At 58.8% G+C, this 20136-nt stretch overlaps 2 protein-coding genes across 6 annotated transcripts in view; one reads left to right on the forward strand and one right to left on the reverse strand.

Moving 5' to 3' along the window:
• Positions 1-347: 347 nt before the first annotated feature.
• On the forward strand, positions 348-6267 carry BUD23 (BUD23 rRNA methyltransferase and ribosome maturation factor). 3 transcript variants are annotated; one of them, XM_054209017.1, is made up of 12 exons: positions 348-849; positions 933-970; positions 1388-1483; positions 1710-1792; positions 1890-1986; positions 2814-2910; positions 3263-3313; positions 3894-3979; positions 4203-4248; positions 4475-4536; positions 5635-5724; positions 5877-6267. In XM_054209017.1, exons 1-12 carry the CDS (start codon positions 493-495, stop codon positions 5929-5931), a joined length of 1158 nt encoding a protein of 385 aa, XP_054064992.1. In that variant the 5' UTR covers positions 348-492; the 3' UTR covers positions 5932-6267. The 3 variants fall into 3 exon arrangements, 2 of the variants coding, with proteins under 2 accessions (XP_054064992.1, XP_054064993.1); XR_008467714.1 differs by lacking the exon at positions 4203-4248; XM_054209018.1 differs by lacking the exons at positions 5635-5724; positions 5877-6267 and having other exon boundaries at positions 4203-4361.
• A 304-nt stretch (positions 6268-6571) lies between these two features.
• STX1A (syntaxin 1A) overlaps positions 6572-20136 on the reverse strand; it is a 97217-nt gene continuing 83652 nt past the window's right edge. The window contains exons 6-9 of one of the 3 annotated variants that reach the window (XM_054209021.1): positions 12738-12811; positions 12299-12436; positions 10527-10637; positions 6572-9847 (exon numbers count right to left, since the gene is read on the reverse strand). In XM_054209021.1, the coding sequence (XP_054064996.1) occupies positions 9770-9847; positions 10527-10637; positions 12299-12436; positions 12738-12811 (401 nt within the window). In that variant the 3' untranslated portion in view covers positions 6572-9769. Of the gene's footprint in view, positions 9848-10526; positions 12437-12737; positions 12812-20136 lie in introns of those variants that run through there. The other 2 variants (XM_054209020.1, XM_054209019.1) reach the window with 2 other exon arrangements.

The following is a 20136-nucleotide window of genomic DNA, read 5'->3' on the forward strand; positions in this document are numbered from 1 at the left end:
CCTGCTGGTGACACTCCGTCCCACCGCAGCACTGGAGCTGGGTGGGTGACCAGTGGCCGCCCAGGCCCGCTGTCACTTGAGGCCGTAGAGAAGAGCGAAACCCAGGAAGAAGATGAGCCCGACTGAGAGGTTGGAGAGGAGATGAAAACGTCCCTGGGCCTTGGCCTCCTCCCGGCGGAGGCGCAGCTGCTCCCGCCGCGCCCGCAACAACTGCTCCCGCTCCAGCTGCTCCCCGTAGTGCGCCCGGTAGAAGGCGTCGAAGTCGAAGGGCGGCGGGACGGGCCCACGGCGGGCGGCGGCGGGGGCCCGGGGCGGCGGCGGGGCTGGGGCAGGCGGGCGGCCCGAGGGCTTGGGTGCGGCGCGCACGTCCTCGGGGCTGAGGAGGCCGCGATCGTACTTGCGGCGCAGGGCGGCGCTGCCCAGCACCCGGTAGGCCTCGCTGACGGCGGCGAAGCGGGCGGCGGCGGCGGCGCTGCCGGCGTTGCGGTCAGGATGGTAGCGGAACGACTGCTCGTAGTACGCCGTCTTGATCTGCGCCGCCGTCGCTGTAGCCGGGACCCCCAGCACCTCGTAAAGGTCGCGGCGGGGCCGCGGGGCTCCGCCGCCACCCGTCTGCCCGCCGCGGGACGGCGGCAGGGCACGACCGAGACGCGTGGCCCGCGGGTCGGCGGGCAGGAGGCGCCGCAGGCGGCCAAGCGCTGCCGGCTCCATCAGGCCGCGCCGCCTCAGCGCCCGCCCGCCGCCATCTTGGACGCGACGGGGCCCTCAGCGCGGCGCGGGGCAGTGACGTCAGGCGGAGGCATGGCGGGCAGCGGGCGCCGGCCCGAGCACCGCGGGCCGCCCGAGCTGGTGAGCAGCCGGCCGGCGGGAGGGGGCGGAAGGCCGGGCCGGGGGTCCTGGGCCTTACCGCCTCCCGCTTTCTCTCGTTGCAGTTCTACAATGAGTTCGAGGCGCGGAAATACACGCAGAAGTATGGCTGAGCGATCGGTCTGGGGATGCCGAGCCGCGCGAGCGGGGAGGGCTTCTGCTGTGAGAAGCCGGGGGAGGGGGGCGTATGGGGAGGAGGTGGTGGGGGGTTGGTGGGGGGGGGGGCTGTGTGTGGGATGGGGGGGTATGTATCGGGGGGGTGGGGGGGGCTGTGGGATGTGTGTGTGGGGGGGTGTGGGGATCGGGAGGGGTATGGGGGGGGTAGGGGGGCTGTGGGGGGGGAGGGTGTGTGTGTGTGGAGGGGGGGGGTGGGGGTGGAGTTCTGCCGTGAGGCCTGAGGGGGACGACACGGCCGTGTGGCAGCAGGCCGCTGGGGTGGGGGGTTGGTGAAATCTTCCCGTGAGACAGTGGCGGGGGTGTTGCGCCGCGGGGTTGCCCATTCCCTGGCTGTGCCCTGCAGCTCCCGGGTGGTGGAGATCCAGTCGCAGATGTCGGAGCGGGCTGTGGAGCTGCTGGGACTGCCCGAGGACCGGCCGTGCCTCCTCCTGGACGTGGGGTGAGTGGGGGCTCTGCCCTCCGTGGTGGCACATAGGGCATCTGGGGCTTCAGCGGGCTGCGGTGCTGGGGCCAGACGGGCACACAGAGGCGAGGGGCATCCATGCCCCATGTCTGTCTCTCTGTTGCGGGCATAAAAAGAGGGACAGGCTTTCTGTAGCGTTGCAGCTGGCTGGGGTTACCCTCAGACCCATGATTTCAGTGCTTTCCCCACTTCCTCCGTTCAGCTGTGGCTCTGGGCTGAGCGGGGATTACATCTCCGATGAGGGTCACTACTGGATTGGCATGGACATCAGCCCTGCCATGCTGGGTGAGCAGGCCCTCCTCCCCTGCCACCCTCACCTCACCTCAGAGGTGGTCTCCAGAGGTGTGAGCTGGTTGGCTGAGCTGTGCTCTGTTCTGTGCAGATGTGGCCGTAGAGAGGGAGGTGGAAGGAGACCTTCTCCTTGCAGATGTGGGTCATGGCATTCCCTTCAGGCCTGGCATGTTTGATGGCTGTATCAGGTGAGTTTGTGTATATAAGCGAGCTCTCTTGATACTTGACATAACTGCATTGTCTGTACAGTACACATGGTCCACGTATGGTGCATAACAGATGAGCGTGACTGTCCTTAACAGTCACTCTCTTTGCTCCATGCAACTTGACTCCACCTCTCTGGGACAAGCTGCTGAGATTCTGGATGGTAGAAGCAGCTTCCGACAGCTGTTTCCCAAGCGATGCTTGTCTTCTTTTGTGCTGGTGAGCTGGGAAGTTTGTTGAAGTAAATAAAATAAAATTGGTGATATCATCAGGAGGGTTAAGACCTGCTCCAAGGAGGAAAACAGAAAGTATATCTGTACCATTGCTCAGCTGCAAGGTCAGTCCATGCATCAAAGGTCTGATGGTTAGTTTTGGGATGAAAGGGTAGGTGAAGGGGACAGAAACCCTTTTCTGCTTAGAGGATACCTCAGAAAGGTGCTGGGAAAGAGCAGGGTGTGTCTGTTGCTAATCCAAGTGCTCTGTTTGGGATTGCTCATTGGCAAAACCTGCATGGCCATGCCAGGGTCACAGCTAAGTGCTTGAATTATTTGAACACCTGGCCTAAAGGGCATGCTTGGGTGATTCTTTAGTGCTTGAATAACTACTGCACCTTGTTGGGTTTTGACCTAATGAGTCTCCAGAGGGGTTCGTGTAACTCGCAAAGCAGAAGGTAAAGATACACAGAGAAAATGAAATTGTTTCCCTGAAGCCTAGCACATGCTTATTGCTGGAAGTAAGTTCAAAGGGAGGTGACAGGCTCTGTGAAACAGTTGATGGCTCAGTGTCTCGGGGGTCTTGTTTTCTTTCTCAGTATTTCTGCAGTGCAGTGGCTCTGTAATGCTGATAAGAAATCACACAGCCCTCCAAAACGCCTTTATCGATTCTTCTCAACTCTTTATACTGCCTTGGTAAGTGTCATGCTCTCCCAGTCCGGCCTCTGTCTACTTTTACATCCTTGCGGGCACATTATAGCAAGATATTTTAGGGCAAGTATTTTAAGTAAATGCTGCTCTGAAATGGAGAACTGGTAGGAGCACCCATTTCCTATCTCCTTGCCGGCCTGCATAGTGTCTCATGCTTCTCTGATCCCTGCAGTTACCCCCATGCCTTGCTGTGCTGTGGAGGAGCTGGCTCTGCAGTCAGAGCAGCTCTCCCAGGAGAGTTCTCCAGGAGGCTTTGGGGAGGTGGGCACTAGTGTCTGGGCTAGGAATTGGGTTGCCTGCACTGAGGCAGGTTTGTGACCAACTTTATTTCCTGTAGGCCCGAGGATCCCGAGCCGTCCTGCAGCTGTATCCTGAGAACTCAGAACAGGTATAGGACATAAGTCAGTGGGGAAGAGAACTCATGTGCTGTTTGGTGCTCTGAATGCATTGTGTTTCTCCGCATCGGGCCTGTGTCCTTCCCGTCATCTTCAAGCTCTTCAAGAGCCCAAAAAAAGCCTACAAGGAGAATGCCCTCTGCAATTTCTTTTGCTACACAGATTGTCATTGTCATGGGCTGAGTCTTTAAATCAGAGAGATTGGCAGGACACAATCTGAACTTGCTGTCCTGGATTTTCCCCTGCATGACTGGGTTTGAAGACTGGCCTGTAGTCATCAGCACTGCACTGTAACTCCCCAGGGCTGGAAAATTCAGCCCAGTATCCCTCTCCTAGAGCATCTGCTGTGCCAATTAACCCAGGCAAGACCGAGGAGCAGGGAGAACCAAGTAAAGGCAGCAGACTGGTGTCCGGATGGTACTGCAGAACTGGGAGCTTGGGGCAGACTTTTACAGGAGCAGGAATGACCCATCTTTGGCATGTGCAGTTAGCTGTGGTCAAGCCCAAAAGTCTCTTGGGCATTGCTGGTGGATGACTGCTAAAAATAACTTTTGCATGTGCTTCTTTTTTCAGCTGGAGCTCATCACAGCCCAAGCTATGAGAGCTGGCTTTACCGGGGGAATGGTGGTAGATTACCCCAACAGCGCCAAAGCCAAGAAGTGAGTCCTGTGCCTCTGTGTGTGTGTTTGGGGTGAGGCCTGGGTTTAGCAGTGATTTTTTTTTTTTTTTTTTTCCCCTGAGCTATTCTGTCTCCTGTGATACGGTCCTGGACAGAGATTTCAGCTTAGATCTGACTCTGTTATAAACAATCTCAGTCTTGCTTGGGGACTGGGAATCACATGCTGAATCCAAGCTTCATGCTCCTTATTTTTGTTCTTTCAGGTTCTTCCTTTGTCTCTTTGTTGGGGCATCTGGCACGTTACCGAAGGTGAGGAGCTCTGCAAGGCAGCAGAGTTTCCTTCCTGGCTGCTGGGTGATGTGGAAGACCTGTGGGTGAGAGTGGGAGCCAAGCAGCTCTGCGCGTGCAGATGTGACTTTGCTGTCAGTCTCACCAACCCCTGCTCTCCCCAGGATCTGGTTTCTTTGCCATAACCTGGAAAACCACTTTTTCCCTGCTCCAGAGCAGAGCTAAACTTCCCAATTTTGCTTTTCAGGGCCTTGGTACTGAGTGTGCTGATGGAGAAGAGATACACCAGGCCAAGTTTACCAATGAGAGGTATTGTGTAGGGGGTGAAGCTGCAAGTTCTCCTCAAGCAAGTAGTGTGGGGGGTATAAGGGCTGGGTTTTGCTGACTGAGGACCACAGCGCTGCCATGTGAGAAGTGACTGAAGGGAATGGACTGGGAGGACCTTCGGCAGCACCCATGGGCACTTGATTTATCTTATCAAAGGGCCCCAGACACAAGGAATGGAATGGGTTAGTTTGGTTTGGAGGGCTTTCCTGTCATCATGGGGCTCTTGTTGATGCTTACCCTAGAGCTGCAGCTGAGCGTTCAGTTTGAGGTGCGCTTTCTGTCTGGCACTTGGCTCTCCAGCTCTGCGCTGTAGTGTAGGCCAGTGGTGATGGGAGGGGGAATGTTTACAGTGCTGGTGATACCAAGCATGGCTTTTTTTAGGCAGGGAGACAGGCTGCTGTGCCTGAAGCCTGCAGTTCCCTTTCTTCTGCTGTCAGATTCTTTGCTTAGCTCTGCTTTAGCTGTGACCTGCTGGCCAGGTCTCCTCCCATGGTAGTGGTGCAGGGAGGAGCCCCTCTTGCAGTCGTTGGGAGAGACAGAGAACAAAAAACAGAGGGAAGTCGTCGTGGCTGTCAGGAGATTGTGGCTGCCATGTTTTCCTGCCTCTTACACTGCTCTTCTCTGCTTACTTAGTCCAGGGGTTACCTGGTCTTAGAGGGCAATAGCAGAACTGGCAACTTGTTGGGAACCCAGAGGCTTTGTCTGCTTTGTTTGGAGTAGCGCAGACAAAGGGAAAGTGGTTTTGCTTTAAGCCCCTATTCCCCCGAGATCCCAGAGCCCAGCGTGCTGCTGGTGTGGCAGATACGGCACAGGGGAGTGCAGGCCTGCAGACCACGGAGGGTGGGTGTCCCTTGGCTCAGAGCTGGGGCTGGAAGCAGCCTCCCCCAGTGTGTTTGCAGTTGGCCTGTTTGGCCACCTGCCTCAGTGCTGGCTGAGCCTCTTTCACCAGGGGTGATGGGAGGGGTACTCAGTAGTTCTACGAGGCAGAAGGCATGCCCAATTCTGGGTGGCAGTCTTCCAGGGCGGAAAACTACCACTGCGCCTCAGTTCCTCTGCAGATGCTCTCGGCTTTCTCTGTAGGACACGGTTCAGAAACGCCAAGGGCAAGTCTGTGAAGAAAAGCCGGGACTGGATCCTTGAGAAGAAGGAGCGTAGACGACGACAGGGCAAGTAAGTTCAGCCAGGTCCTGCCTCAGCTGAGCCTGACTGTGCTGGTCAGGCCTGCTGTCACCCATTCAAACTCCTGCCACAAACACGCTTCCCTTCCCCTCCCAGAATGACCCTGTGGATTATGCTTAGTTGCCCTCTGCTTTTCTCCACAGGGAAGTGCGAGCAGACACAAAATACACGGGTCGAAAGCGCCGCCCTCGCTTCTGAATTGCTCTGGACACTGCTGGCATGGAAGATGGCGTGTTGGTCCTTCCAGCGAGCCTCCTGTGGTTGGCACAGATGGGCACACCAGGCTTGGGACTTGCTGGGACAGGTCGTTGTGGCTCTGGAAGGTGTAAACTGGCGTAGGTGCTGCCCAACAGCCAACTGCAAAGCTTTCAGCCTGGTTTTCCTGGAGGAGGCAGAGTGGCAGAGAGTGCTCTGGCCACTTGGTGCCTGCAATGCCATTGCTTATCTTCCTGAGAGTGCAGTGAGCCATCTGGAGCTCCAGGTGAGCCAGAACATTATATCCCGCCTCCTCACTAAACAGTTAACGAGTCGGAAGTGTTGCTGGTCTGTGTCTGCTCTCAGTGCAGGGGAGTAGAGGTGGGAATACAGCTCCTCATTCCGTGCCAGCTTCCATTCTGCCTGCATACAGGGAGTCGGGCACGATAAAGGTGTGTGTCCCATGAGGGCAAATCTTCCTCCTGGCAGAAGTGGCGATTCCTGTGGAATCCTGTGGGCCCTTCGCATGAGGCCCACCCTGTATGCTTTAGTGTTCCCAGGGTGCTGGGGTTTTTCCGCACCCCAGCCCTTGCTCCCCATCACCTCCTCCCTTCCCCTGTAACAGAGAGGTGCCGGCCAGAGCTTTACAGTTACAAATGTTTATTCTACATAAAAATTCCACAAAATGGGAAGCTGTTTTGCACCCAAAGCTTTGGGAGAAGGGAGCCTAGCAGGGAGGGAAAGGGTGAAGGAGAAAAGAGGCAACATACAGTGTCATCCAGCCCAGTGAGACAGAGCAAGCCAGGGTCAAGATCCACATAGAAAACAAGGACACTTAGCTCACAGTACAGCAACAGTACAACTCCACGGGGGGCTCGGAAAGCCTTCAAGTACATTTATTACAAAATAAACAATCCCCAGTTCGAGTGCAAGCTGTGCGTGCCCCACACTGCTCGTGGAATACTGCATCGACACGCTCCTGGCGCTGGGAGGGCAGGTGGCACTTGGAACAGAGGTGGTATAACCCAAAGGACAAGCGGCTGGGGGCTGGAAAGAAAAAGTGAACCATCTTCCCAAAGCACAACCACGCTGTTGGTGATTTGGTCTGTACATGCAACGACAGGTAGGTAAAAAGGAACTGAACAGGGCTTCCCGTAGCACATGGGTAATTATTGCACCAAAACACCCTCCCCTCACAGCGAGGACAGCGTGAGCCTGCCTGCGGGGCAGCAATGGCAGCCTGCTCCTCTGCCTCCCTGGGGTCAGAGCCTGGCAGCACCACTGCCTGCAGGGTCCCAGTGAAGTACTAGTGGCAGAATCACCCGCTGTGGCCCCGTACAGATCCTATTGCTGGGGGGCTGCTGACAGTGGTGGTACCAACAAGGAAGGACTGAGTGCCAGAATACCCCCCAGTGCTGTTTTTGGCCTCGTGCTTTGACAGGGGTGGGCCACAGCCCTGATGTCATGTGAGCTTGTGCCACAAAAGCTGCTGCTCAGAAGGAAAAAAAAGTCACCTTGTGCTAGCAGTGGGCATTGCTGCAGGGTGAGAGCCTGAGGAGCTTTTTTGCCTGCCTGCCCAGGAGCAGCCTTGCCAGCAGCATTATTGCTTCCTGGAGGAGGGGGCACAGTGCTCTTGCTGGCTGAGCAGAGCAGAGCACAGACACTGGTGGCGGGGAGCTGCGCGGGGGCAGGTGCAGCAGGTGCTCCATCTCCCTTTCCTGTAGCCGGACATCCCCCACAGAGCAAGGATCCTGCCTGTGCCTGCCTCCTGCCCTGGATGGGGGAGCTCCAGAGCTGGCCTGCCCCTGTTCGCAGGGGTCTCGGTGCCCCAAGCCCTTTTGCGCATGCAGGCTGCAGTGCTGTAGCTCACATCAAGTTGTTGAAGGACTGTGAAAGAAGGGGGCTCCGGTCTTCGATGTTCCCATGGCTGCCACCACTGGGGGCTCGGGCTGGGCAGGGCAGGGGACTGGGCTGGACACACTTACCGATGGCGTCTGAACGCAACCAGGGCCTGTATTGTGGGACCTCAAGTAAGAGTGGCAGGGAAAGAGCTGTGTCGGGGCTGCTGCTGGGCAGGGCCACACCTGGGGAAGGCAGTGCCGTGTCTTGGCTACAGTCAGCTGCCTTTCACCCTGCACCCATGGGTGCACCACGCATGGGGCTAGGGCCTGTGCTACAGCGCTCAGCCAGGGTGGAGGAGCAGCGCTGCCCTCCCCCTGGTGGGAGCAGGGAGGTGACATGCTGCCATCAAGTGGCTTTTTTCTGCTGCCAGCATCTAGGCTCAGGTCCAGCCCCTGTCCCAGTGTGTGGCTGTGAGCTTGGCCCCAGGCGCCTGCCCTGCTCTGGGCTCCTTGTGGCGCTTTGGTGTATGCGTGGGCCAGCTGGAGCCCTGAACTCTCTGGAGGGATGTGAGGGCAGAGCCCTGCCCCCAGCCCAAGGGAAACGGACAGTGGCAGCACAGAGCCCCTCCAAGCTGCCAGCAGGCTCAAGCCACCTCACAGTGGCTGTGTCCGTGTAGTGGTACAGCGGAGGGTGCAGGGGCACCCATGTGCTCCCACAGCACCCCACCGCGTGCACGTGCCTCACTGGACAGCCTAGGGGATGAGCAGGCAGAAGAAGGGCACTGTGCCAGGAGGAGATGGCAGGGGCAGGCGGATGCCAAGAGGTGGCAAAGAGATGGAAGGGGCAGTCAGGTGCTGCCCTGCTCAGGAGCTGGGAGGACAGAGGAGGAGGAAGGCTGCTGCTCCTAGCCTGCGGCGGGGGGGTGGATGCAACAAGGGCTGCTCCTGGGACCATGACAGGAAAAAGCCCAACTGCCTCCAATCCCCAGCCACGGGTACCTATGTGGAGAAGTGAGGCTGGAAGCAGCCCTGCTCCCAGGCAAGCGCTGCCGGCGGCTGCGGGCATCAGAGCCAGTCCCAAACCCCCACGGCCAGAGCCCAGGCCTGGGGGCAGCAGGAGCCAGGGCCACCTTGTGCCAGGGCTGAGAAGAGAACAACGAGGCTTCAGTGCAGGTCTGGCGGCCAGTGAAGCACGCTGGCCTTAAAACTGTGCCCTCCTGCCCTGCTGGGCCAGCACCAGGGTGCAGCACAGGTCTCCACGTGGCCTGTCCTGGTCCCTAAGCAACTGTAATGGCCCCCAGCAGCAGCTCCTCATCCCACCCTGCTCCATCAGGCACCCACTGCCAGCAGTGGCACATCCAGCCCCTGGCACCCACACGGGGGTGAGGGCTTGCCTAGGGAGGGGCAGCCCTGCCATCAGGAGATGGCACGGCCATGGGATGGGCAGAGACGGGGGGAGGCAGGGCCTGGCAGAGTGCACCCCTGGGGAAGGGCCCCGTGAGAGAAGCAGCCCAAGGAAAGGTATTTGCAAGCACAGATGTGGCTGACAGATGTGAGAGCTCTTGCTGGAGGTGACGAGGAAGCTGGGGGAGGCTGACTGGGCACTGTGCTCCCAAGGACCCCTCACACCCTTCATCAGTCCCTCATCCTCGGCTGTCACTAACAGACTGCCTAGCACAGGAGGAGCAGCAGCGCCCAAGGGCACCTCTGTCCCCACCTGGTCCCAGCCAGCCACCCCGGCTGAAGCAGTGATGAGAGCTCGGGTTCCCCCCCAGGGTCCCCCTTGTGCCCATCACTGTCCCCTGCGCCCTGCCTGTGCCCTGGGGCCAGCACTCCCTCCACACAGACGCACCGCACACACAGCGTCACAAACAACCATGCATTAGAAACTGAAATGCTGCTGGGAGGCTCTGGAGCTGCGTGGTTCGCTCCGGCACAGCTGCAGCCCCACGGCATGCGCGGCTCCGTCCATCGCACACAAACAGTCTCGTGGGGTGAGTCTAGCCGAAAATGCCGCCGAAGGTGGAGGCAATGACGATACCCAGGATCACGCAGCAGATTATGATCATGATCTTCTTCTGCTCAGGTGTCCCAGCACCAGCAGGGAGAGAAGGGAGAGGGGACTGTGAGTGTTGGGGCAGGCCGGCCCTGAGAACTGGGGGCTGTGATCTGTCCAGTCCCTGTTTGCCCATGGTGGGCTCTGAGCAGCACTGTGGGAACCAGAGGGGCTCCGGCAGCCCTGCCGCAGGGATGGGCATCCCAGCTCCCCTTTCAGCCCTGGGCTGGCAGAGCTGAGCTGGTAGCCCCCAGGTCCCCAAGCCACCAAGCTGACGCAGGACCAGGTGTGGGGGACTGGGACAGGCAGCTGGCACTGTGCTCGGGGTCAGAGCTGGACCGTGCCTTTTCTCGTCTTTTTTTTTATTTTTGGCAAGGGACATGGCTCTCACATGGGATCCACCCTGTCCCTTCCCCCTCACCCCCCAAGTAGCACCCCTGCCCCATAGCTCGTCGGTGGGGCTCACGCAGCCTATGCCAGCGAGCTCTGTCTCAGCTGGTGTCACCAGTGGGACCCACGCTGCACCCAATGGTGTGGGGTAAAGCAGTGCCCAGGCACCCGTGAGGCTGCGCCATGCTGCCTGCTCCTCTGCGCAGGCAGTGGGGCAGGCAGGGGTGCCAGACAGGGGCCTGCCAGGCAGGGAGGTAGGTGTCAGCAGTGTAGGCAGGGAAAGATGGGCCCCAGCCAGTGCCGTGACTCACCCGTCTGGCTTTGCTCTGGTACTTCACCGCTTTTTTGGTGTCAGACACAGCCCGCTCCACATAGTCCACCGAGTGCTCCACGTTGTACTCAATGCGGTCGATCATCTCGCCCTGCAGAGTGGGGACAGAGCCCACGCGCCCACGTGCGCGCAGACGTGAACTCCTTCCTGCTCTGCTGCTCCCCAGCACCGTGTGGCTCTCACCCTGCCCGGCAGCCCTGCACAGGAGAGAGAGGGACCATCAGTTGCCTGCAGGCTGTGGGTGGCCCGAGGTGCCCTAGGGTGGGGGCTCTGGGCCACGGGCTCTGTCCCGGAGGGCTGGGACCTCTGTGCGCATCCCAGCAGGAAGGCAAGCAAGGGTGAGGTCATGGGGCTTTCCCAGCCCGGTCCTGGCCTGGTGGCCACCCTGTCTGGTATCTCAGGTGACACCAAAGCTACAACAGGATCTACACTGACACCATGCTGCATGCTGCTGAGACCGGAGGCATGGCAGGGGAGCAAGGACCACACCAGCAGTGCCACGTGGGATGCTCACAAAACCACACGCATGCAGGGACAACCACCCTGATCTGCACAAGCGCCCGCCGGGAGCAGAGGGCCCTGGAGAGAAGCTGGCGAGGCCGGACCACAGGGCCCTGCAGGTACTCCTGCCCTGCTCTGCCCCCAGGGCTGCAGGCGTGGGATGGGGATGTGGACTTCTGCAGACGTGGGGACATGGGCTGGGGTGAGCTCCCCCAGCCTGCCCACCACCTTTGGCTGCACAGGGAAGCAGACAGGTCCTGCAGCAGCTGGAGACAATGTCATTCATGCAACCAAAAGGGTGGGTGTCTTGAAGCCCAGTGCCCTCCTGCATGGCATGGAGGGAATCGGGGCTGCAGAGCCCGGGGGCCGCGGCCAGCAGCTAGTGCTGGAGAGCATGCCTTTCAAGTCCAGGGGTTCTCTGGTGTTACCCCCGCCCAAGCCAAGCACTGACCCCCCACCAGGCGCCATGCTGCTCCCTGCCTTGCCTAAAGCTGCTGCTTCTCCTTCCCACTTGTGCTATCCCTGGGGCAGAGCGGGCAGCTCTGCTCCTGGCACCAGCAGCTCAGAGTCTCCCACCCCACAGAGCAACACTCCAGCCCTTAAAGCAGGGCAGAGAATGGCAAATCGCCCACATCTGTCCCCCAAAGCAGGCAGGACAGGGCACCAATGCCACAGCCACCCTTGCCTGCCTGCCTGCCACAGGCAGGCCCTAGCACCATGCAAGAGCCACAGACATGCAGGGTGCAGCCATGCAGAGCGGAGCATGCAGCACCAGCAGGGGCTCGGTGGGGCTTTACCTGCCACTGATGTCTCCTCAGGCCGTGGCAGCATGGTGGGCAAGAAGGGGGGTGAGCAGAGATGTGGGAGCACGTGCCCGGCTGAAGGGCCAGGTACCGCGGGCTGGCGGCACAGCCAGGGGTGGCCTGACAGGACCACCGAGGCTGACAGCACCCCAAACTCACCCATCAGGGCCTGATGCTCTGGGGGAGGCGGAGACATCTCCGCCTGGGTGGCAGCCACCCGCCGCCCTCCAGAGCCCATCACCAAACCTCCCCCCCAGGCACGCAGCAGTCCCTGTCTCTGGGGCGCAGGGCAGGTGGCTTTGGCCCCGGGAAGCCCAGCTCAGCCCCAGTGGGAGCTGTGTCAGTCCCAGATGCGGTGTTTCCCCAGGCAGGGGACCCCCTCTAGCCCCATGGCACTCCAACCTCCCGCCCCAGGTGAGCTGGCCGCTGGACCACTGTGTCTCCCTACCTGGCTCTCCACCAGCATGGCCATGTCCATGAACATGTCGTGCAGCTCTCGGATGCTGTTCTCCAGCTTGATGATCTCGCTGTGCCGTGTCTCAATCTCATTCAGTGCCTGCTTGGTGATGTTTGAATCCATAATGATCTGCAAGAAGACAGGGCCACTGAGCACCATGCTCAGCCCTTCAGATGCTGGGATTAGGGGCACCAAGAGAGGGAAGAGCAGGAGCCCTGGTGCCCCTCCAGCCACCCCGTCTGCAGCAAACCCCCACCCCACCCTCCAGCCAGGATGCAGCCCCTGCTCTGGCACCATCCTCAGGCCCAACCCAAGCACCCAGGTGCCACCTCCTGCTCATCACTCCTGTACTGGGGCCACTGTGGCAGCACATCCACCAGCCCCCTGTGATGAGGGGGCTGACTCAGCTTTAGCCTGTGCCGATGCTTACCCCAGAGGAGAAGATGGCCGGGTTGCCACTCTCTAGCATGTCCTCCAGCTCCTCGCTGGTGGTGGTCCTGCCGGCTGCAAGTGACACAACATGGGTCAGCCATGAGGCCCCTGGTCCCAGCCATGGGTCCTGCAGCCCTACCGCAGGGATCTGCTGGCTCCGCAGCATCTCTCAGGAGTGGAGCAGAGCGAAGCTTCCAGTCCCAAGAGTACACCAGGCAGTTTGAGGGGCTGCCATCCTGCAGCCCAGCTCTGTGCCGGCCCTGCGACCCCTCTTTTTTTAAAGGGGGTCAAGCTGCCAGCTTGGCCCAGCTCACCCAGGAAAGCCCAGCTGTCCCTCCTGGTCAAGCTGCCCATTCCTGCGGGGCAGGGAGTGGTGCCAAAGGACCGGCAGCCATCAGCAACCAGTTGGCGAGCTGTGGTGGAGGAGGGATGGAGAGCAGGGATGCTCTTGGCAAACCCCATCCCGGGCCAATTCAAGGCCACAAGCACACTGGTCTCAGCAGGGCTTGCCGGCCTGGCAGGCGCTGCTGCTGTCACTGGGCTGCCTGAGTTTCAGCCCTGCAGGTGTGTAACAGAAACCAGGCTCCGTCCTTCCCCCTGTGACACAGCCCCCCTCCTTGGCCCCAGGGTGGTACCTTCAGCTCCTTTGGGAGCAATTCACCCGTTGTGCCCGGTTGCCTTCCCTCCCCATGGACATACTCTACACTGCTACCGAGCAGAGAGCTATCAATGGCTCTATGGGTTACACTGATTGTCCACCATTAATTGCAGCATGTTTTTCAGGCCAACAGCCAGGAAGGACCCGTGAAATCGCAGTGCTGAACAGAGACGGCGGCGCTGGGCAGACTTTTGCCAGGGAGGGGGACTGGGAGCAGGTCACACCTACAGAGAGGGCAGGAGATATCCCACCGGCGCGATCAGGAGCGAACCAGGGCAGCCACGCAGGAGCAGCTAACGAAGCAACTTTACCAAGCCCGACGAACACAAAAACAGCAGAAGGGCAGGCAGGGAAGGGCTGGGCGCCGGTACGGTGCTCCCCTGTGACACGCTGGCCACAGGCTCTGTCAGTTGTATCGAAAGGGACAATAACATCCTCCAGTATCCCCCTCTGAATGGGGGAATGGAGGAGACGTGGCAGAGCGCAGAGACAGCCCACAGGACAATGCTCCCTGCTTCCAGCAGTGCCGGACCAGGGCTTGGACCGGGGCGGTGCCCAAAACCCTGAACCCCGTCCAGACCTTCACCACAAACGTGTCAGTGCCCCAGGGAGCACTGTGGGGGCCCCTGCCCGCCCAGCCATGTCTGGCAACCACCCCACAGGCACGGTGCTTGCTGCCACCCCCACCTGGGGAGCTCCTCCAACAGGGACACCTCCACACTTCATTACAAGTCTCTTTCTTTGCAAGGTCCTGCACCTGAGTTGGGGCAATCCCCAGTACCAACAGAGACTGGGGAAGGGGCACAATGGATGGATGGATGGATGGATGGATGGATGGATGGATGGATGGATGGATGAAGAGCACCCTGCAGAGAAGGACTAGGAGACACTGGCGGGTGACAAATGGGACACGAGCTGGCAATGTGCGTTTGCAGTCCAGAAAGCCAAGCGTCTCCTGGGCTGCATCCCCAGCAGCGTGGCCAGCAGGGACAGGGAGGGGATGCTCCCCCTCTGCTCCGCTCTCCTCACACCCCCCGCAAGCCTCCACCTCTGGGCTCCCCACCACAACGCAGACATGGACCTGGCCGACACTAAACAGGAGGCCACCAACATGCTCCCACGGCTGGAACACCTCTGCTCTGGAGAAAGCCTGAGAGAGTTCAGCTTCTGCAGCCTGGAGAAGACACGGCTCCAGGGAGACCTTCCTGCGGCCACTCAGGACTTAAAGGGGCTTCTAGGAAAGAGGGAGAGAGACTTTTGACCAGGGCCTGCAGTGACAGGACAAGGGGCAGCGGTTTTGAACTGAACGGGGCTGGGGGGGTTAGGTCAGACATAAGGAAGAAACGTTGTACCAGGAGGGTGGTGGGACCCTGGCCCAGGTTGCCCAGAGAAGCTGTGGCTGCCCCATCCCTGGAGGGGTTCAAGGCCAGGTTGGATGGGGCTTGCAGCAACCTGGGCTGGTGGGAGGTGTCCCTGCAGGGGGGTTGGAACTAGGCGATCTTCAAGGTCCCTTCCAACCCAAACCACTCTGTGAGTCTATGATTCTCTTGCCCTGAGATGCAGAAACAAGACCACCGAGAGCTCGTGTGCTCTGCTCTTTGCTGTGGCCCCATACGCTTGGGCGCTCTGAGTGTCCATGATGGAAAAGTGCATTTCTGGCTTCGTCTCAGAAAAACAATGCCATATCAGCAGATATTGGTGGTGATGGCAGCAGGACACATGTGGGAGCCTGCAGGCTCTGGGCAGCGTTACCAGCACCGTGTGGAGGTTGTTTGCTGCCTCCTGGGGCCAGGAGGCTGCACGAAGGGAGAGGGAATAAACCCAAGCACACACCCCCGATGAGCAGGAGACTCCAGCACAAAGGCTTGGTTATCTGCTAATGCTCATCAGCTCTGATTTCCCACCCGACCAACAGGGTTTACATCCATGGCTGGGCCGGGAATGTGCAGCCTCCTCATCACAAGCAGGGAACAAAAGCTTTCCGGATGCTCTCTGGGCTAATGCGATAACCACAGCACCAAGACCGGGGAAGGGTGGCAGGGTGCAGGAATGTGCCTGGGGTCCCTTGCAAACACCGCCTGGGACCTGGAGCTCTGGGAGGCCAGAGGGCACACTCCAAGATGTGTAGCGGGCAGCTGGGATCGTTCCCCTGGTCTGCCTTGTGCCTGTGCCTCCTCTGCCGGCAGTGAGAGTCTTGCACGGCTCCTTGTTGCCTGCACCAGATTTGTTTCTCCTCCTGGGAACAGAGGGAAGCGAGGAGCGGGCTGAAGGGAAAGGAGCTGCTCTCCCAATGGCCTCCAAGGAGCAGGACTTGCTAGAGGCTGTGACAGTGCCCCGAGCACAGGGGACAGAGCCTCCAGGGTTGTGAAGGGACCTGGCACCCGAGAGGTGAGGTCTGAAACCTGTGTCATGCCCGCCGAGTCAGGCAGGGCTGGATCCAGCAGCTCCCCCAGCACCCGCCGCAGCCAGCACAGACGGGACATGGCAGGAGAAGGCGTGAGCTGAGAAGCCGTTCACGCGGCTTCTAAAAGCAACACAGCACGGTGACGGACAGGCGGCATGGGAGAGGAAGGCATTTGCCAGGGTGTCCAAAAAACAGTTACAGTTGGAAGAAGAAGGAGAAAATAAAAAGGAACAAGAGGAAAGCAGTGGCCAGGAGGGAAAATGGAAAGTCATTAAAACAAAATTTTTCTTTTATCGGTTTTCTTGAAATTAAATACTTTCTCTGCAAGTTAACTGCCCGCAGCCAGGAAGGAATTCCTCTATTATTTATGTGACTAATATTTCATAGCCTAAAAAGCTAATGGGGTTTTTATTTTAATAACTGACAGGAGTGGCTCCATGACCCTGTGAGCACAGCCCAGCTGGCTCTCGCAGCAGGGATCCGGGGCACAGACCCCACAGGAGCCAGCACTGTTCCCAGCACATCCAGGGCTGTCTGGCAGCAGCTTGGGACATCTTCCCGGATGCACAATGGGATGAGCTCAGTCCTGCTGTGTACAGATGCTGAGCTTTCACAGCAATGGAATGGCTCCTGGGCCACCGGTTCAGGTCATGGCAAGCTCTGGTGTTGTGTGGGAACTGGAGCACCCAGACCTCCCTGGGGCCACACGCTCATCAGGGGACCGCAGAGAATGGTGGCCCAGATGGGCGAGGGAGAGCACCAGGGCAGCGCCACCACGTCTCCTGGCCTCGGGCTCTCCCAGCAGCGGTTTCTACTAGTCTTGGGGGACAAGCAAGTTGCCTTCGACAGACACGAGGAGCCTCAAATGAGCCAGCTCCTCCCCATGGTGCTGGGGGACGGAGCGAGGAACTCTGTCGAGTGACTCAGCGGGGAGCCCAACCCACAGCTCATTGCTTCTCCTCTGCAAACAGAGTACATCTCCAAATCCGGACCAAAATAACGACCAAATAACGAAATCCGGACCAAAATAACAACCAAATAACAAACAGAGCAGACCTTAAGAACATCTTTTAAAAGTACAATAAAGCTTATGAAGAGGAAGAAAAGGGACTTGCCCAAAGCAGCAGAGAGATGATCCATGTGCGAGATGTTGGCACCCAAGAACCAGAGAGGGAGAGGAGTCACGACTTGCTCTTCCATGCTTGGTCTGCAGCTCCAAAGAGAAGCAGCTGGAGCCAGAGGACAGGGACCCCTGCCCCACAGCAGGGAGGCTGGACTGGATCAACTTTGAAGTTCCATTCCAACCCAAACCACTCCGTGAGTCCATGGTCCTACAACATGACTACAACAAAGATCCAAAGTCCCAGGAGACAGGGCTGGAGACAAGGTATCTTGGACCCGAGACTGCCCCAGGAACAAGGCCAGAGTCAGGCTGAAGACAGGGACCTCTGCAGCACGGCTCAGATATGGGCTGGGTGGCCCAGGCCTGATCTCACACAGCTCCTGGACTCATCTCTATCCCTCGTCAGAGGTACAAATCCTGTGTGAGGCTGGTAGACAACTAAGACCTGTAAGTGCCGCCAGAGCCCTGAGAAGCCGCTTGCAGCAAGAGAACAACCTGACCCTCGTCCGTACCCGTGTAAGCTCACGGCTGCAGGTGAGGGCTGAGCTCCACCGTCTGCACGCTCATGGGTCTGAGGAGCTCCGTAATGCCAACGACCCTTGGGCTGACCACCCTCCCCACCTTCCCCAGCTCCGGGAAGGGTCCAGACACCACCACGTGTTTTAGGGTGACAGAGCATCACTCTCGCAAAGAGTGACCCATGACACCCCCTTCCTGCCTGTTGGCTCCTTGCTCTCAGCTGAAACCTCCCTGGTTCGAGGAATGGAGAACAACGGCTCGAACAGCACAGATTTACAAACCCTCCTGTTGACCGTGCTCAACTCCGAGAAGTCACTGGCACAGTGAGAAGAAGCATGCCAGGCACAGTCCATCAAGGGCCACTTGCTCTGGCCAATTCAAGCCAAATTTGAAGACAGCCTCCAGGGCAAGCAGTGGGATCAGCTCCAGGAGATGCCACGTCTCTCGCAGGCAGAGATGGGATGGGATGTGGGATACACGTTCTAATCCCAGCTCTCATCACCCCCTCGCTGCCCTGTTCCCCTGTTGCAGAGCCTGGGGCCGGTAGAAGCTGCAGCGAGAGCAAAGACTTCACACAGATTCGCAACCGGCCAGCTAACGTGGGCTTGGCCAAAGGCCATAGCTGGTCAGGAAGAGCTTGCTTTAATGCTGAGCCAAAGCACAAGGCCCAGAGGCTACATCTCGCCCACGCCATCCAGCACAACGCTTGCCGAAGCTGTATAACCAACCTGCAGGACCCCCGAGGACTTCCCAGGGAGTCCACTGCCTTCTGGCTAGGTTTCCCGGTTTGGAAAGGCTGTCGTTAGCTCCTTAACAGCAATAAAATCAGGTGAAAGTGTGCTAGATACTTGGTTGATCTGCTGCCCGCGTAACCACAGAGCTACTGCACAGCCACAAACGGGAATGAAAGGACTGAGTCAGTGCAAGATGCCCACAAAGGCAGAGGAGCCTGGGGAAAAACCCTGGCCTGAAACTTGGCAAAACATTAGAAAATCATGAGAACTCGACCCCTGCCTCCCCAGAAAGCTCCAGAGTACATCTGCCTCTTACTTGGCATCTCTAGAAATTAAAGTTTCCTGGGGAGCAGCAGCTCTGGCAATGAGCAAAGCACCACAGAGCATCGCTGGGAGCTGCAGCACAGAGGGAGAAGCAAACTCGGCCCTGAGCTGGCGAGGAAAGAATGACGAGAGACGATGCACAGGTCATGGTGCAGCAGGGCCATCAGAAGCCCTGAGAGAAGCGGAGACATGAAGCCACCGAAGAGACTTTCCACCTCCGGGCCACTGCACGATCCTGCGATGCCCAGCTGGAGGGAGTGATGGTCCCCATCGACCAGCTCCCAGGGGACGGGGCACAAGCAGCTCCATCAGGGCATGCAAAACCCTGGGGAAGCGCCCAGGGAAGCCTCCAGTGCCTCGGTTCACACCCATCACCCAGCTGACGCCGAACGCCAGTTGGCCCAATTCTGGATGCCAGACACTCCACAAATAGGGAAGACTTCAGGCACCTTGGGGCTGCAAAAGTCAAACGTGCCACGGCTGAATCAACTGTAACAGCCCAGCTGGGCTCTTTCGGCTCACAGTACCCCTCCTCCTGGCAGCAGGGCTGCAAAAGCACCCACAGAGCAACAACTAGGGCTCAGGCTGGAAACACTGAGGATGAGGCACCTTCCAAAGGCTGGGATTCTCTGTCTGGATCTGGCTTTCAAGCTCTCATTAGATACAAATCCATACAACTCATGGAGAGATGCCCCATCCCCCTGTACATGGAGAGGCGATGGGGAGGAGTGACCCAACCCACTTGGCCATCTCCCAGCTCGGACAGGTTAGCACTGCCAGCGGTGGTGTTGGCATGAGCAGACCGCAGCTGTAAAAGCCTGCATAGCACGTCACAAACTGCCACCCACCTCCCTGTCCCTCAGGACCCCTTCTGCTCAGCCTGAGCCCGGTCGGGGGGAGGGCCACAGGGGCCAACTTCCAAACGCTGTGCAGGCATTTTCACTTTTTTAGCTCAGATAAATCCTATGGTCATTCCTGAGATGAAAGTATCACAGGTATCCTAAATAAGCACGTCTGGACCATCCAAGGCTGCCCGGAGGAGCCGCCGGGCCCGGAGCAGCCCCCAGACTCTACTGGCTCAAGGGCAGCTCGGGATGCATCCACAGCTTGCCTTTCTGTGCATCAATTAACCTGGTCTTGCACGGTAGGGCAGGGGCTGATTAATTCTCGCAGTGCCTTTGGAGACAGCAGATGCTTTATTTTTGGCTCCTCGGTCTCGCACGTAACAAAACTGTTCATAAAAACAAGCAGCGGCTGTGCAGCACCTCCATGGCTTCGAAGCTGCACACCCATCACAGAAAGCTCCTCCAAGCCTCAAATCCAATTTCTCTGGGAGCAAAACCTAATTAGATTTAAGATGTCATTTCTCACAATGGACAAAACAGAGGGGAAAGAAGTGAAGGAGCAACACCTCCCACTGCAGGCAGCGCAAGGCTCGTGCCTGGGGAGCACGGCTCCCAGCAGCAGAGGCGGGGAGAGGCACAGCCTAGGCAGAGGACAGCCACCAAGCACCTGTCCTGCCGTCACCAACCCCAGGATGTGGCACATCCTGCGATCTTTCCACAGCATCTGTGGTCTCGGTGTGTTTGGGAACAAGGCGAGTGACTAAGAGGGGCGGGGGGATGAGGGTGAAGA

The sequence above is a fragment of the Rissa tridactyla genome, chromosome 7 (assembly GCF_028500815.1).
Source record: "Rissa tridactyla isolate bRisTri1 chromosome 7, bRisTri1.patW.cur.20221130, whole genome shotgun sequence".
Taxonomy (NCBI): domain Eukaryota; kingdom Metazoa; phylum Chordata; class Aves; order Charadriiformes; family Laridae; genus Rissa; species Rissa tridactyla.

What these genes read in the sequence shown, in the direction of transcription:
- BUD23 (XM_054209017.1), top strand. Translation starts at nt 493, where the DNA reads ATGGTAGCGGAACGACTGCTCGTAGTACGCCGTCTTGATCTGCGCCGC. An exon ending in ACCGCGGGCCGCCCGAGCTG is followed by an intron (nt 850 to 932) that starts GTGAGCAGCCGG and finishes CTCTCGTTGCAG; the next exon opens with TTCTACAATGAGTTCGAGGC. An exon ending in GCCAAGTTTACCAATGAGAG is followed by an intron (nt 4,537 to 5,634) that starts GTATTGTGTAGG and finishes CTTTCTCTGTAG; the next exon opens with GACACGGTTCAGAAACGCCA.